Here is a 16,529-nt window from a genome sequence, read left to right as displayed (position 1 = left end):
TCAAAGAAGTAATGTGAGCAAATGGTATATAGTTTTGTTTAGGAAAGTGAATGGATGAAAACCTTCAAGTGAATAGAGTGATCTAGTGGAAAGTTAGGTATGTGAGATTGTAGCCTGGTGGCTGTTTATTACATAATAATTCACAGTGATGCCTGTACATCTTCACCTTTATATCTTTTTAAATAACAGTATCTTTAGCTCAGTATATTGGTTGTTTATTACAAGCTACCAATATAGCTTGTATTGTTTAGGGTACAGTTTCTTTAATCATGTCAATACAGATTACAGAAAGATTTGTGTATATTTACTTTAATGTATGTTGCAAATATTACTTAAACAGATGGCAGGATTTTAACTATACTAATAAGTGTAACAAGACAAATGTAAGGTTTTTGGCAGAGTGACATTAAAAATAGTTTTCTACATTGGTCACAGGTTGAAAACTGTCATTGCATTTGTTGACTCGCATTCCAAGTTTTATTGAACAACTATTTTATTAATCTATCAGTAGGTTTGGTATCAAATTGTAGATTACAAACTTTTATTAGTACTCTCCATTAGATAATTTCTTAATTTAAAAGTAAATATTAAGAAATCTTAACCTGTGTGTGTTGCATATTGAATGTAGCACTGGTTCAAATTAGATGTCTGTAATGTCTGAATACAAAGTAAAATGTTTTACAAATTAGGAATTCAGATTACTGATGACACCCTTGAATCTAGAAAAAGAACCTCTTGTAATTTTTTATTTGCTGAAGTATTGCTATATTTACTGAGTAGTAGTCCACCTGACCACCTCTTTCCATTTTTGGAAGTGGTTATATATACTTATTTCTGTATGTGATGTGTGAGTAATTGACTGAAAGCTCAGAATGCCTCTATAGTGGTTTTCTCAGCCTCTTTGATATATTGGGGTAGCAAATTTCTTTTGATTTGATGCTAGATTCCAAGTGGTATGGTGAGACTTTGGTGACCTTGAAATTCAATATATCGTTTAGACCAAAATATAGCTTAATAAATTAGTTGAATTGTATGGTAGTGATGAGTAACTTATGGTTTTTGGTTGTTTCACTGTGTGTGTATAAAATCTGAGGCTTAGCAACCTATGGCAAGCAGTAAACGACTACATAGTTCAGTAGTTCCCAAACTATGCACTGTGATGCCCAAGAGCACAGCAGAATACTTCACATTTTCAAGGCAAATACAGCAAAGATGCTGGCATCTTTTGGACACCGTGAACACCACTAGCTCAAGGTAGTTCACAGTTTTAACATTAGATTATATTCCTTTTAGATGACATTCTTAAATGTTTTTGTTTACTTGTACTTTTGGCTATGCCAGTAACTTCTCGAACTTTCTTATTTCTTAGATATTGTATGTAAATACCTGTTAAATCTCCAGGTCCATCAGTAATTGAAATAACTGAAGGATGTTGTAATCATGTCTGCAAGGTCTAGTGCAGTTCAGTGAATTATTTTGTTGATTTTTAGTCCTTGTGCATAAAAATGGAAAGGTTTTTAAACATTATATTAAGAAGTGTGGGGGTGAAGAAAAGGATGGTGAACCATATACCAGTGACAAAATTGTGAAGAATTAGAGATATGATGATAGTTATCTACATTTTGGTTTTACTTCAGTAGATGTCAATCATGAAGTGTCTGCAGTGTGTATTATGTTTAAAAGTTTTTGCTCCAGAGTGCATGCTTCCAAGTAAACTAAAACACCACTTAGAGACCAGTCATCCTAACATGGCTAGTAAATCCTGTGATTATTTTACCAGAAAGTTAAAAGAATTGAAAGAAAGGTACATTTTTGAAACAAGTATTGATACTAAGCAATGCTTTGTTAGCATCCTACAAGGTGGCATATAGTCGTGAAATGTAAAAAGCCTCACACCATTGCAGAAGAACTGATTTTTACCAGCTGCAGTGGATATGATGAACATTATGGTTGGTGAACCTGCAGGAAGATTGCTTTCAAAGGTGCCTTTATCCATCAATATTACCAGTTGTAGAATCCAACACATGGCCAAAGACCTCAACAATCAGCTAACTGACAAAATGAAAGGGAAGGAATTCGAGTTACAGCTGGATGAGATGATGGATAGTAACAAGGATGCTCAATGGATTTTGATACACACGGTTTGTAGATGGTGACAAAATTGTGGACGATCTCTTATGTAAAAGTATCACTGCAGGTACAAAGGCTCAAGAGTTGTTTGAGATCCTTGACAGTTTTATGTGTGAAAACAACTTAGACTGGACTAAGTGCATTAGTGACTGTACCGATGGTGGTCACTCTATGTTCAGCTGTTATGGAGGATTGCAGGCACTCATACAAAGAAAATTCTTAATGCACTTTGGACCCAATGCATAATCCGCATGGAAGCTCTTGCGTCAAAATACCCAAGTTCTCCACTGAACCTAATCCTGGAAAGTGCGTTGAAAATGGTGAATTTTATAAAAACTCAGCCACAGAAGGTAAGGTTTTTAAAAAACAACAAAAAAAACTGTGAGGATATGAGATCTGAGCACGCATCTTTGTTGTATTACTGTAGCTTGCAGTGGCACTTCTGTGGGAATGTACTGTTCTCTATGTTTGAATTAAAACAGGAACTCTACTCTTATCTGGAAGAAGAACATGAATGTGCTAAAAATATTCTTGGATACTGATTTTTTGTCAAAATTAGCACACCTGTGTGATCTCTCTGAAAAAATTAATGCAGGGAAGCAAGATGCACATTCTGAAACTTGCAGAGAAGGTTGCAGCCTTCCGAAAAAAGTTACTACTATGGAGAAGAAAATTGAGTGAAGATGGATAATAAAAGTTTTTCTTGTATCATATAATCAAAGAATTCATTTATAGTATGATACCTTTAATGTTTGATTTGTGAGAACACAGTTGGCTCCATATTTGAAAATTGTATATTTTTGCAGTGACTCACTGGTAAGCCTTAAATGTTTTTTTTATACAGGTGTTTTGTTGTTAACTGTAAGTTTCATTTATTAATATTATGAATTTAGATTTATTATTAAATATATTTTTCGTGCATGTGTGTAGGGTAATGAAAATGTGCTCTTCATGTGTTAATTGATATTTGCTTCAGAAAAGAATGAAAATCTCTCTTTTAGTTATATTCCAAAGGTATTTCTGGACTTCCATTGGATTTTGTGACCAGCAACCAACTGGATATTTCTGCCATTGAGAATACACAGATTATCTGTACCAGTTGCAAGGCCAAAGAAAAGGCTGTTGCTAGGTGTAGTGACTGTGCCACTTTCCTTTGTTCTAATTGTGTCACGGCTCACCAGTATATGAGGTGTTTCGAAAATCACAAGGTAATTTACTGCTAGTCTTCTTTTGTGAACATAGTTTTTCTTATGATTATACAATAAAATTTTTAAAAAATTAAAAATTTAATTCATTTATATATTAACCTACTTGTCAAACAAGACTTACATTTTTTTTTTAAGTTTGAAATTAGAAACTAATATAATGTGACACTGGGATTTTATATTGACAAAACTAAACACATTTAGTGATGGGAAAATTAACAGTATCTATATACTCTGTAGGTGGTTTCCTTTGAAGAAATGAAAACTTCTGGAGATGGGATAATCCTCCATAAACCTGTTGAATGTCTAAATCATGTTGGCGAGACCATGAAGTTTTACTGTCATACTTGTGAGGTAGCTACATGCTATGATCTTATTTTTAGTTTTCTGCAAATAGTTATATAAAGTTAGACTTTTTAAAGAGAAACTTTAATAACAAAGTGGTTAGCAAGAACATGACATATCTAAAAATTCAGTTTTGTCACAGAAAAGGAAAATAAACTGATAGAACACTATGTTCTCCTCCACTTTAACCCTTTCACAGCAGGCTTGCTATAATGTACACATTTGCGTGCACTACTTATTTATACTATAAATTTTGATATAGTGTGTTCCTTCATATAATTTAACAAACTTTAAGTAAATATTACAACTTCCTTTGCAGAGAAAAATATCAATTTTTTAATGAAAAAAATTTTACTAAAGTTTTGTTTGTAAAAATATTAAGTCTGTTTAGTTACTAGTTAAAGTACAAACTAATTTCATATCATGATTAAAAACCAAAAATCTCAAATACTATCTGTGTAATTTCTAAAACCTAAATACACCTCGAGCATTTGTTTTCAGTGATATTTTATATTTTATTTTCTGTACCCTATGTGGGGTATGCCAGCTAATCAACCCCGTAATTATCATAAAAGGATTAGGAAATTAGACATAACTTTTTTCATGCTAGAGTGACTATATAAAAAACAAAAATACAAATATTTAGCCTAAGTAGCTTAAGTCTCATAATGTTATTTTTTTTACTTTTTATTATATTAACCTTCTAGTTGTGCTAAGGTAACATTATATAACTTCCATCAAGATGGTGCACTTTCACTTATGTTACCATATCTGGTACTATAAAACTAACCCAATCTTATCTATAATTTGGTGGACAAGTATTTTGTATTATACAGAAACATTTAAATTATTGTACATTATGTGTATAAGTTATAAAACTTATTAAAATAAATGTATAATGGGAAATCGGTTACACCTCCCTCCTTGGAGAATTAAAAATTGGCTTTAGACAATTTTTAGCTATGATGTTATATACACATATTGCAAACAATACTTTAATACAATGTCAAAGAATTATACAGTTTCATAAATTGTGACAATATGTAATACAGTTAATACAAATAACCTTATAATAATAAAATTAGATAACGTGAAAGTGCTTAAACACGAGTACTATTTTTTTGATCAAACAAAAAAGTTTTGTTTTGATAAACTACAGCCCAATTCTCTGAAACTGGCACATTTGGTGGTCTCCATTTTCTCATGTGCATACCATTTTTAAAAAAGTAACCATTTGAAATGTTCTAAAGTTCATTCTTTCAGAGTGCACATTTTAATAGTGAAGAGACCTGTGGATCTTTTTCTTGTTTGTCAATTACTTTACTTCAAGCAAGCAGAACTTCACCAGGTGAATCAGATCTGTCACGTTCATCATTGCCACTCACCAAAGATTTGTCAGTAAAATAGTTGTTCACAAGATCCATGTTAGACTGAAAAATGTCTCGACAAATCCATAATGTCATCTAAATATTTTTATCATTTGTTTTCAGCTTAATTTGTCAGCCTGAGCTCAAATTACAGCACACAAGGAAAATGCATCTGGATCCTCCTCAACAACAACACAGTCTTTAGATGAAAGTGATCAGCTGACTAACCACTTTGGGTTTGGCAATAACACTTCCTGCAGCCAAATTGTTTCCCAACAATAATGATATACCCTTAATTAGCACAGTAGGTCTTACTCCAAAATTTATTATTCTTCAATTAGACATCATTGTTTTCGTTTCTTAAAACTTCTCCTATGTAAGTAGAATTACACCATCAATCAGAATAACCCCTTTTTTCTTTTTCTTTTTTCATGGGTGAATTCCATATAAGTTTGGCAGCCTTACTTGCAATAACCTGAAAACTTCAGGCAGTAAGCCTCTAGTACTAATTCTTATACTTTGAGAAGAACTGGTTTAACTTTATCATAATCTCTACAGTTTTCCAGAGAAAGAGCTGCATCAACTTCTTAGTCTCTACTAGTCATGTAATAATGACATTTTTCGATGGGCCATTCCATGGTTTGGACAACTTCCTCAGAATGTTGGAAATATTTATCAGCTTCGTTTTTGTTAAATGGAGATACTTTAATACATAGACTGAATGAAAATTTGTTTTACCTTGGTCAATCAGAGTCTAAATTCCATGACTTTCAGTCTGCTTTTCTTCTTGGCTTTGATGCAGGTTTGTTCAACCTCGACATTCACTTTCTGCTTTGATAAGGGCTTTCTCTTTCTGGATTTTGATGCAAACTTGTTCAAGCTCTACTTGTTTCAAATGGATTTTTATCACTTAATTCTTATTGACTAGTGGAGATGTTAGAGTATTCTCCTAATGCTTCCTCAGGCAACAAATTATCATCATTGAGTAATATTTCAACAATACACATTTTCAGTTCATTTTTCTCATTGATTTTTTTTAACATCTGATTCTAAAATTTTGGTAATTTCAAGCAATTCACTTCTGTTTTTCAAGGGAGGGTGTCCCCCTTGGTGTGGATTCCTGTGTGTGGTGAGGAGACCTCCCAAGGAAGGTTATGTTCTTTATGTTTACCTCCTCTGGGATCTGAACATCCACCCATGGGTTTGCCGTGCAACATGACCTGTGAAGGGAAGGAGAGGAGTCCAACCTGAACTCCCTAGTTTGGCCTTGAATTCCTGCAAATGGGCAGCCTTGGGGTGGTCCCCCTAGGATCAGTCAGCTGGTTCACTTGGGCTAGGGTCAACCAAGTACCAGAGTTGGTCATTCTCAAATAAAAACAGGTGTTGTGAATATTGTATCTGATACTCGTGTTTAGGTATAGTGGTCACAAAACCTTAGCATTGCTGCAGTGTCCTTGTTTGCCATTGTAGTGCTTCCCCTTATATGGCTTCATGGTGGTTGGGGTCAGTGGGCACCAAGATAATTCTTTTCTTTTTTTTATGGATCCTCCAAATAAAAACTTAGATAGTGAAAAAACAGTCCATAGGTAAATGACCACATCTTGAAGATCTTCAACATCTGTAACACCTGTACCTCATTTTCTTATACTATATTCTCTCTCAGACAAATCTTTTGGGGAAATGTCTCCCTTTTTCATTAAGAAGGGAGTAGAGGGACATGCTGGCTCTCCAAAGTCAGTCAAAAAGCTTTGCTGTAATGACATTGGCAGAAACATCCACGTCTCAGCACAGCGAAATTCTTGCATTCGAAGGTAATTGGGGATATACCTATTGAGGTTATTCCTCATGCTACTTTGAATTCATCACAAGGAGTTATTGTTGAGAGGGATTTGAAGAACATCCCAGAGTCAGAGATTCTCACTGGTTTCTTTACCCAAGGAGTTTCTCCACTTGCAAGGACAGAATTATGATGCCAACCAATGTCCATATTCTAACATTTACATCACTGCATTTACCTGCCACCATCAAGGTAGGTTATCTTAATTGTAAGGTATGGTCATACATTCCAAACCCTCTCGGATGTTTCCAGTGTCAGCAGTTTGGTCATCTGAAGACATCATGTCGTGGTTCCTTGACGTGTGCTTGTTGCAGTGGCAAGGACCAAGATGCCTATGAGTGTAAAACGGACCCTCATTGCATCAGTTTCAATGGCTCTCACCCATCCCACTTTCGTTTTTGCCATAAATGGTTGGAAGAAAAACAGTGCAGCATTTTAAGACGTTTCATAACATGACTTATCTTGAGGCTCGAAAGTTGCTGTCCACCACTTCATCTCAAGCGTATGCTGCTGCACTTAGTTCCCACTGTAGTAGTGGAGGTCAAAAGACTTTTCATATGGTTTGAAAATGATTCTTTTGGTCTTCATGGTTCAAAAAGTTGATGAATCATCAACACCCATCCCTGTCCTTAATATTTATTCCAGCAAACCCCAAGATTCACTTCCTTTGGTTTCGTGTACAGGCACTTCCTCAGGTACATCTTTTTCTCTCGCCCCAAGATGCAAAACAATTTGTTCATGTCCTCAGTTTCTGGAATCCCCTTCCAACAGCAAAGACCTGCCCAATTGATCCAGGGCAGGGTCCATGGAGGTTGATAGACCTTACTTGAATAAGGACAGTAAGGGAAAAAGATGTGGTCGTAATCTAAAGGGTTCTCCACCCAATTTGCCTACACATAAATAAAAATGGCCACCCTGATACAATGGAACGGTTGAGGTTTGCGTTCTAATCTGGATGACATCAAAACACTTATTGCTTCCTACCATCCTCTTTGTCTTTCCTTACAGGAAACATTTCTGAAACCTGCTGATACAGTCACCTTTTGGCAGTTTTCTTTATACAGAAATGATAGGCTGTGTGATGGATGAGTGTGTGGAGGGGTGGCACTGTTGGTTGATCAGCATGTGCCTACCCTGTCTTTGCTACTCGATAAATCCTTGGAGGCCATAACCATCCTTGATTCCTTGGGCTATACCATCACTGTTTGTTCTCTCTACCTGTCACCTGGAGAGACATGATCAATCAGACCTTGATGCTCTCGTTGAACAGTTGCCGTCTCCCTTTTTCATCCTGGGGACTGTAATGAACATCATCCCCTCTGGGAAGTGCTGATATTGATGGGAGGAGTCACTCCGTGAGCGTAGGCTTTCTGATCAGAACTTTTCAGAAGGGGGTTCTTACACTTATTTTCATGCATCTAGTCAGTCCTTTACTGTTGTTGATCTCTCAGTTTGCTCCCCTTCACTATTCTCTCACTTTTCATGGAGGGTTGACAATAACCCACGAGGGGGTGATAAATTTCCTATAATTATGGCAGAGGCTCGCCGTGGTCGATGCTACATGACCCAAGTGCCCCAGTGGAAGCTGGATCAAGCAAATTGGCCCTCTTTCACTGTTCTTGCAGAACTTGATATTACCATTGTCTGGAAGCCATCAGTAGACGACTGTGTGGCAGCAGTAACTGACTGTATTATAGAGGCAGCTGCTCAATGTATTCCTAAATCCTTGACGTGTTTCCTCATCCATGGTAGAATCCTGCCTGCCACATGGCATGGAAGGCTCAAAAACGGGCCTGGGGTACTTTTCGTAGGTATCTCACACTCTTGAACCTCATCGCTTTCTGGCAAGCCCATGCATATGTTCAGTGGGTAAGACGTCAAAGCCAGAAGGAATGTTAGATCAAGTTTACAAACCAGCATACATCTATCATGAGTTTCAAAGTCGCATTGGACAAGATTCGAAAGATCAGTGGGCAATATAATTCTGCCCCCCCTCTCGATCTTGCTCTCTGATGGCCAGGAAGCAGCTGATACTCTAGGTGAAAGCTTTTGTCAGGAATCTAGCACTTCTGCTCTATCCTCTGCCTCCTTAGTGATCAACACTTAAGCAGAGTGATCACCTCTTTCCTTTTGAGCTGATTATTTGTATGACTATAATCATCCCTTTACACTGGTGGAACTCAAACTGGCCCTTCATTGGTCTGACCTGATGATGTACACTGCAAAATGCTATGCTGTCTCCTGCTTCTCTTGCTGTTCTTCTGATTGTTTTTAACTGGATCTGCAGGAGAACGTTTTCCTGATGCCTGGCACTGGGTTATTGTCCTGTTTTTCTCTAAGCCTGGGAAGGATCCCAAGATTCCTTCAAACTACCATTCAGTTGTTTTGACAAGCTTTCCTTGTAAGACCTAAAGAGGATAGCTAATTCTCATCTAGTTTGGTTCCTCAAATCAAGCAGCCTCCTTTCTCCCACCCAATGTGTCTTTCTATGACAGCGATCCTCCATGAACCACCTGATTTGACTTGTAACATCAATCAGAGAAGCCCTTCTCAAACGACAACATCTTGTATCAATATTTTTTGACATTGAGAAGGCTTATGATACAACATGAAGGTATGGCATTTTGCGAGACCTCCATATATATGGGTTACATGGCCATTTGCCTATTTTTATTAATTTTTTTTATGGAGAGGATATTCCGAGTTCATGTGGGTTTGACACTTTCCCATTGTTTTCTACAAGAACTTGGAGTCCCTCAGGGCTGTATTTTGGGTGCCACACTTTTCAGTGTAAAGATTAATACCATCATCGAACAACTCCCTGTTGCTGTTGCAAAAAAGGCTCAATGTCAATGACTTTCACATCTCATGTCGGTCATTGAACCATCCGTGTTTCTTTAGGTTGAACCATCACTGTTTGTTCTCTCTACCTGTTGTCTGGAGAGACCTATGATTAGTCGGACCTTGTTGCCCTTGTTAAACAGTAATCTTTTTAGTCCTGGGGGATTTTAATTGATGTAAGCACCTCCAGGGTGGTGCTTAGATTGTTGGGAGGGGTTGTTCCATAGAGTATATGCTCTCAGATCATAACCTTTCTCTCTTCAGTACTGGTTCTTGTACTTATGTTTATGCACCTAGTCAGTCTTTTACTGCTTTTGATCTTTCTATCTGCTCTCCTTCACTTTTCTCTTACTTTTCTTGGAGGTGTGATGGTAACCCATGGGGCAGAGATCATTTCCTGTCATTTTGAGAGAGACTGGCCATGGTCGATGTCACCCAAACCTCAGCCTCTATGGAAGCTGGACCAGGCCAACTGGCCCTCTTTCACTGCTCTCTCAGAACTTGATCCTGCCATCGATAGACGACTGTGTGGCAGTAGAGACAGACTGTATTATCCAGGCAGCTGCTCATTGTACTTCTAAAACCTCGACACGTTTCTCACACTATTCTAATTCTTAGTGGAATCCTGCCTACCACGTGGCAAGGAAAAGTAAATAATGGGCTTGGGATACCTTTCTTAGGTATCCAATACTTTTAAACTGCATTGCCTTTCAGTGTGCCCATGCATGTTCTTGGCAAGTCAGATGTCAAAGCCAGAAGGAATCTTGGATTAAATACACCTCTAGCATCTCTTCTATCACCCGTGGTCCCTGAGGCAAAGTTCTTAGGGCTTAATCTTTGTCTGTAAGCTGACCTTTATTCCACACATTAAGCAGCTCCATGTTAAGTGTACAATGGCACTGAACATCCTCCATGTCATCTCTTCCACCTCTTACAGAGCAGATTTATATATTGTGCCCACATTTGATCAAAACTGGACTATGGGTCTCTGGTCTATGGCTCTGCCAGGACCTTGGTCTTTAATATGCTGGATCCCCTTCATCATCAGGGACTTTGGCTCTGCATCAGGGCTTTCTACACTTCCCCAGTCCAGGGCTTGTACATAGTCTCATGAACCCCCTCTACACCTCCACCATTTGCAACTGTCTTTAATGTATACTTCAAAACTTCAATCGTTACCACAGCATTCCACTTGGGCTTGTGTTTTCCTTCCTGAGTGGGTCATGCTCTTTCAGAGTAGATAGTAGTGCAATTGCTACTTTTGGTTTTTGTATTTAGGTGTATTTGAATGAATTGGGTCTGTCCTTTGATAGTATATCTTTATTCACTGATCAGCCCATCCCACCATGTCTAATCACCATCCCCAAATGTGACCTTTCTTTGAGTCATCTGAAGAAGGCAGATATTTTCAATTGGAAGCATCACATTCTATTGACCAAACATCTTTCGAACCATCCTTACATTTCCACTTAATAAATGGAAATGGAAAGGTGATTCAAAGTCAAATGACTGTGTGGGCTCTACCGTGGTTTGTTGTGATTTGGTTGTTGCACACAGAGTCCCCTCTACAGTTTGTGCTCACTGCTGAATTGTACACCATTTCTCTTGCCCTGGTTCACATAGAAGCTATGCAATACATGAATTATACTATTTATACTGACTCATTTAGCTCTCTGTTGGCTCTAGAATCTCTTCGCATTAGTTCTCGCCCTGTTCTCGTCGATATTTTAAAATGACTGGCCCATTTCTCTGTGTCATCTACTTCTATCCATTTTTGTGGATACTAGGCCTTGTTGGTATTTGCAGGAACAAGCTTGCTGACATTGCAGCTAAGTGTCTGCTCTGGTACTATCACTGGCATGCTTGTCCTATACATGGACTACGGTCCTGCATTCAAGGCTCGGCTCCACAGTAGTTGGCCGTCTTGCTTCTGTAAAGATTAGGAGGAGGAAGTTATTCTGGCTAGGCTACATGTTGGTCACAGTTTGTTAACTTATCACTTTCTTCCATCTGGTACTGATGCACCAATGTGTGGCCTGTGTGACACTTAGATCACAGTAGCCCACATTTTACTGTCATTATGATTGGGAGGGACAGTACCATTTTAAAGATATTCACCATGGTTCACCCTTGACATTGGACAGTGTCATTGGTGATAGTGACTGTCTGCCTCAGTTGTGTTTTTGAATTTTTAAGGGCCATTGGTCTTTTTAACTTTAAGATTTTAATTTGAAAATTGGACTAATCTGTATAGATATATAATTTATAATAATTGAAATGAGACTTTTACCAAATACTAATCCACTAAAGCACAGCCATGACAGGTCACTTTGTAATTTTATGAAACAAGGTCAGTTTTATATTACTGGATACAGTAACACGAGTGATGTGCACTAATTCAATGCACCTTTTTTATGTTAGCCAGGCACAGTTAGAAGATTAAGATAAATGTGTGTATGTGTGCGTAAATGTATAATGTTATAAGATTTGTTTTCGTGTTATACTTTGTAGTCATTCTACAACAACAAGAAAAGCATAACTTGTGTTTATTGCTTAATATTTAGGATAGTTAAAAGTTGAGATCATTACTAGAAGACTTCTGTAGTATGTGAAGGTATACATACTGTAACTTTTGATGTAGTATGTATAAATATTTAACTTTGTTATATCAAGCCCATCACGAAAGGGTTAAAACAGTAACATTTAAGTATAAATAGATGGATACTATTATGAGTTTAAAGCTACTTGTGATAAACAAATGTTTCATTTTACAGTTTGAAGTAATTATAGAAAGAGAAAAAGGGTAAAATAACTTCTTTTTTGTGTGTGTGTGTGGTTACATATATAACACAAAGTTAGGATTAGTGAAAATAACAAAATATAAAGTTTCAGTGGAAACAAACATTTGAACTTTATTTAGGAGATTATAGAAACTATGCAAATGAAATTTGAGATTTTTTTAGATAAAAGTAGTTTTACCTTTTTCAGTGTATTAAGAATACTTAATTAAATATGTAATTGGTTGTACGTAAAAGAGCTGTGAATTTAGTGAAAGTATCCATAACTTTGTGAAGATACTTGTACTATATTAAAAGCTAGTATAGGGTGTGTTTAGAAAGTCACTGTGCAGATGACTTGAAAGCAGCAATAACAGCATTCATTCAGTCTATTTCAAGCCAGCAACTGATAGTGGTGTTCAGAAACAAAATAAGAAGGATCCAAGCCTGTATTGATGCCAATGGGTGTCACTTTCAACATTGTTTATAATTGTCATTCATATTTACCTCCTGTATTCTATATTGAAACATGTCTGTTGATAAATATATAATTGCACAGTGACTTTCCAAACACCCTGTAGTATCAAAACTATAATGACTTTAAATGAGTACAGAGTGGTCATTTGGTCAATCAGTTCAACTGAGTCTGTGTAGAAGAGTCAGTTAGCTCACAACAATTTTACAAAACCAGTTAGCATTCCATAATTAAAGATTGAAAGATGTGTAAGAATAAGGACAAGTTGGTGGATACACACACACGTACATGCTGTATGTGAAACACAAGCACACAGTAAGTACTGTTTGTATAGTAAGAATATGACAAAAAGAGACTTGATGTAACAAATAAAAAAAAAAAAAATTAGGAAATTTACAGTCCATATAAGAAATAGAGGTCACTATAGCAAATTCATTGTGAGATAAAAATTACCTTTCAGGTAATATAATTGATTTTAGTTTTACAAGCTTGTAAATTCTAAACCAAAAATACAGTTGGATTTTACAGTTTGATTCCAGAACTTCACGAATTGCAGTTTTCAAGCTATTTAAGATAGAAATAAACCATAAAAATATATATATATATAGAAAAACACAGCTTTACTTCTATATTTCATATAGTGACAGGTTTTAATCTATGCAAAGTTTAAATATCTATACTTGCTAAATAAGAATTTTAGTTCTCCAAAGCATGTTGATAATATTCATATCTCAACAAACCTCTATATCTGAACATTTCAAATACAATTTTATAGGTTATTTAGAGAGTTATCAGACTTGTTTTTAATGTACTGATGTAACTTACCCTTGTAAAGAACATGAGAAACCAGGCTGGAAAGTGCTAAAAAACATTCTTTTGAGTATAACTTGAATCTGTGACAGTGAGACTAGTAAAAGCAGAAGTGTAATTTTTATATTATGATAAACATTAATGTATCTCTTCTTTGTTAGTAAATTTCATTTGTTTGAGTTTTTAGTGAATAACTGTTTAATGAATAGATAAAGCAGTTTTTACCTTCTGCCATGTTTGATTTTTCAGTTTTTTAAAAATTAAAATTGGAAACTGAAATTGTCATTTGATTAAATTATTAAATGAATATAAAGTTAATTTTGGACAATTTAACAAACTTCATCTCCCTGTGGCAGTTTAAGACAGTGTTTCAGTTTGTTGGTACAGATAATCATGAGGTAGGAAGGTCATGAAAGAGTTGAAATGTGGGATGGAGATGCAACTAAGAAATAAAACAATTAGCATTTTGAATTTAAGGGTCATCAGAGACAACTGAAAATGTCCTTGTAGGACCAACTTAAAACATGTTATCCTGTGGCCAACTACCTTCCTGAAACAGATGTTACTCAAAACAGTATTGCAGTCTACCATACAGTTATCCATTCTCACAATACACACATTATGTTAACTTTGATTCTCATCTAAAATTGTTGGTAAATTCATTAACTTCAAACCCAAATTTTAATCCTCGCAGAAATATCTTTTGGTTTAAAAATTATTGTACTTTATGCAAAAAAGTATTGGTTCAATCCACCAAAAGAAACTGAAAACACTGGAAAAAAAATTGCATTTGTGATTGGCTAATAATGCTGTTTTCATCACTCATCTTTCTGTACCTCTGTGTAAATTTTTTATGGAGTTTAACAAAGAGTGAATGGTGTGACAGTACAGTGTATACAGTTCAGTTATATTACCACACACTGTGCAATGTTTATATGCAAATGTATGGGTAGGCAGGAATTTGTAACATAAAATAATTTCTACAACAGAAATATTTTGTGATATTAATTTCTAGTTGATATGCTTACAACATTAAAACTAATGTGACTGTCTCAACTTCTTACTGATAAATTTTCAGTAAGAAATAAAACAATCAAATTTACGAGATCGAACTCGGAATTTCCATTAATTGTCACAATTGAATTATCCCTTTTTGATTACATGTAGGTCCAAGACTAATGTTAGACAGACATAACCAATCACATCTAAGAAATTCAAAAGTCTTATCTGCCATGAGAAAGTAGGAAAATTCATGGATGAAACAGAACATAGAGAACTGCTAACAGAATTTTATGAAAATTTGGACAGCACAGAATAGAATAACAGTAAATAAAATTAGGCTAACTTTTCTTCTCACTAGTTCAATACAAGCTAAAAGTATGAATGACAATACATATCAGTGATGTGTATGTGTGTGAACACATGCAGCATTAAGGCTTGGAAAACATATTAATTGTTAAAGGGAGTAGTGTCTATGTATGAGAGTTCCCATAAAACTTTATTTGTACTTGATGAGCAGGCCAAGGTGGTTAGAAAGAAAATGTTAAACATGATTAGCCAAGATTGCTGTTGTCTTTAAAAGTTTTACAGGTTATCACTTATTTGTTTTCTTAAGATAATACGTAACGTAAGCATGGTTTAGGCTTGTTTTTTGTCGATGTAAACAAGCTTCGTGGAAAATGGGGCATCAAAAATTAGTTGAATAAATATGCTAAATTGACAATTAAATGTTAAATGCAGTATTTTGTAAATAATGTATAAAAAACATAAATTGTTGTAATTAGGTCTTTCTTTAGTCTTTGTACACCAATATTGTTATAATTAGATCTTTTTAAATGTATGTACTGTTTTTTCTTTTTTCAAACAACCTCTGCTACAGGTCAGGTTGACTGAAAAACAGCCTAGAAATTTCTTTAAAATCGAGCTCTGATATTTGTGGAAAGCTATAAATTAAAAGCTGGATTTTTGTCTTTGGCATTATATCCAGGATTCATCCTTATTGTATATGTAATTAATTATAAAGAACATAATAAAAAGAAACTAAGGATAAAACTATAAAGCTGTATATTCTGAATGATGGGACTGAATGCCACACTTTGATTTGTCCTCAGAAACACATTTGCATGAAACGGCTGATTCAACCTATTGAAGTAGTTGCTGTTGTGATTATTTTTGTGTAGTCAGGTAACATTAGGGATCTACTGATATTATCAACCCCCTAGGCCCGGCATGGCCAAGTGTGTTAAGGCGTGCAACTCGTAATCTGAGGGTCACGGGTTCACATCCCCATCGCGCCAAACATGCTCGCCCTTTCAGCGGTGGGGGCGTTATAATGTGACGGTCAATCCCACTATTCGTTGGTAAGAGAGTAGCCCAAGAGTTGGCGGTGGGTGATGATGACTAGCTGCCTTCCCTCTAGTCTTACACTGCTAAATTAGGGACGGCTAGCACAGATAGCCCTCGAGTAGCTTTGTGCGAAATTCAACAACAAACAAATCAAACCCTTAGTAGCATAAATGTAAATCTGAAGGCTTATGATGCAAAAATTGGGGTTCTACACTTGTGATGACCATAGCAAAAATAGCCTATTCTGTAACTTTGTGCTAACTGCAAATTAACTGTTACAATATGCAGATGACCAACTTACAGCATTAAATGTTACATTAATATTGATGGAAGTTGTAAAGCATTGAATAAATGTCATCTGCAAATGATTAGAAATCAACAGAGCTTAAACTGTTA

General features: G+C 35.9%; 1 protein-coding gene across 1 annotated transcript in view; it reads left to right on the top strand.

Annotated features, from left to right (window-relative positions):
• Positions 1-16,529, top strand: part of LOC143230784 (protein meiotic P26-like) — a 37,784-nt gene that overhangs the window by 10,032 nt on the left and 11,223 nt on the right. Inside the window, 2 exon segments of the mRNA XM_076464921.1 lie at positions 3,132-3,338; positions 3,576-3,689. Coding sequence (XP_076321036.1) covers positions 3,132-3,338; positions 3,576-3,689 — 321 coding nt within the window.

The sequence above is a fragment of the Tachypleus tridentatus genome, chromosome 10 (assembly GCF_004210375.1).
Source record: "Tachypleus tridentatus isolate NWPU-2018 chromosome 10, ASM421037v1, whole genome shotgun sequence".
Taxonomy (NCBI): domain Eukaryota; kingdom Metazoa; phylum Arthropoda; class Merostomata; order Xiphosura; family Limulidae; genus Tachypleus; species Tachypleus tridentatus.
The sequence above is the reverse complement of the archived record's forward strand: the minus strand, read 5'-3'. Positions and strand labels throughout refer to the sequence as shown.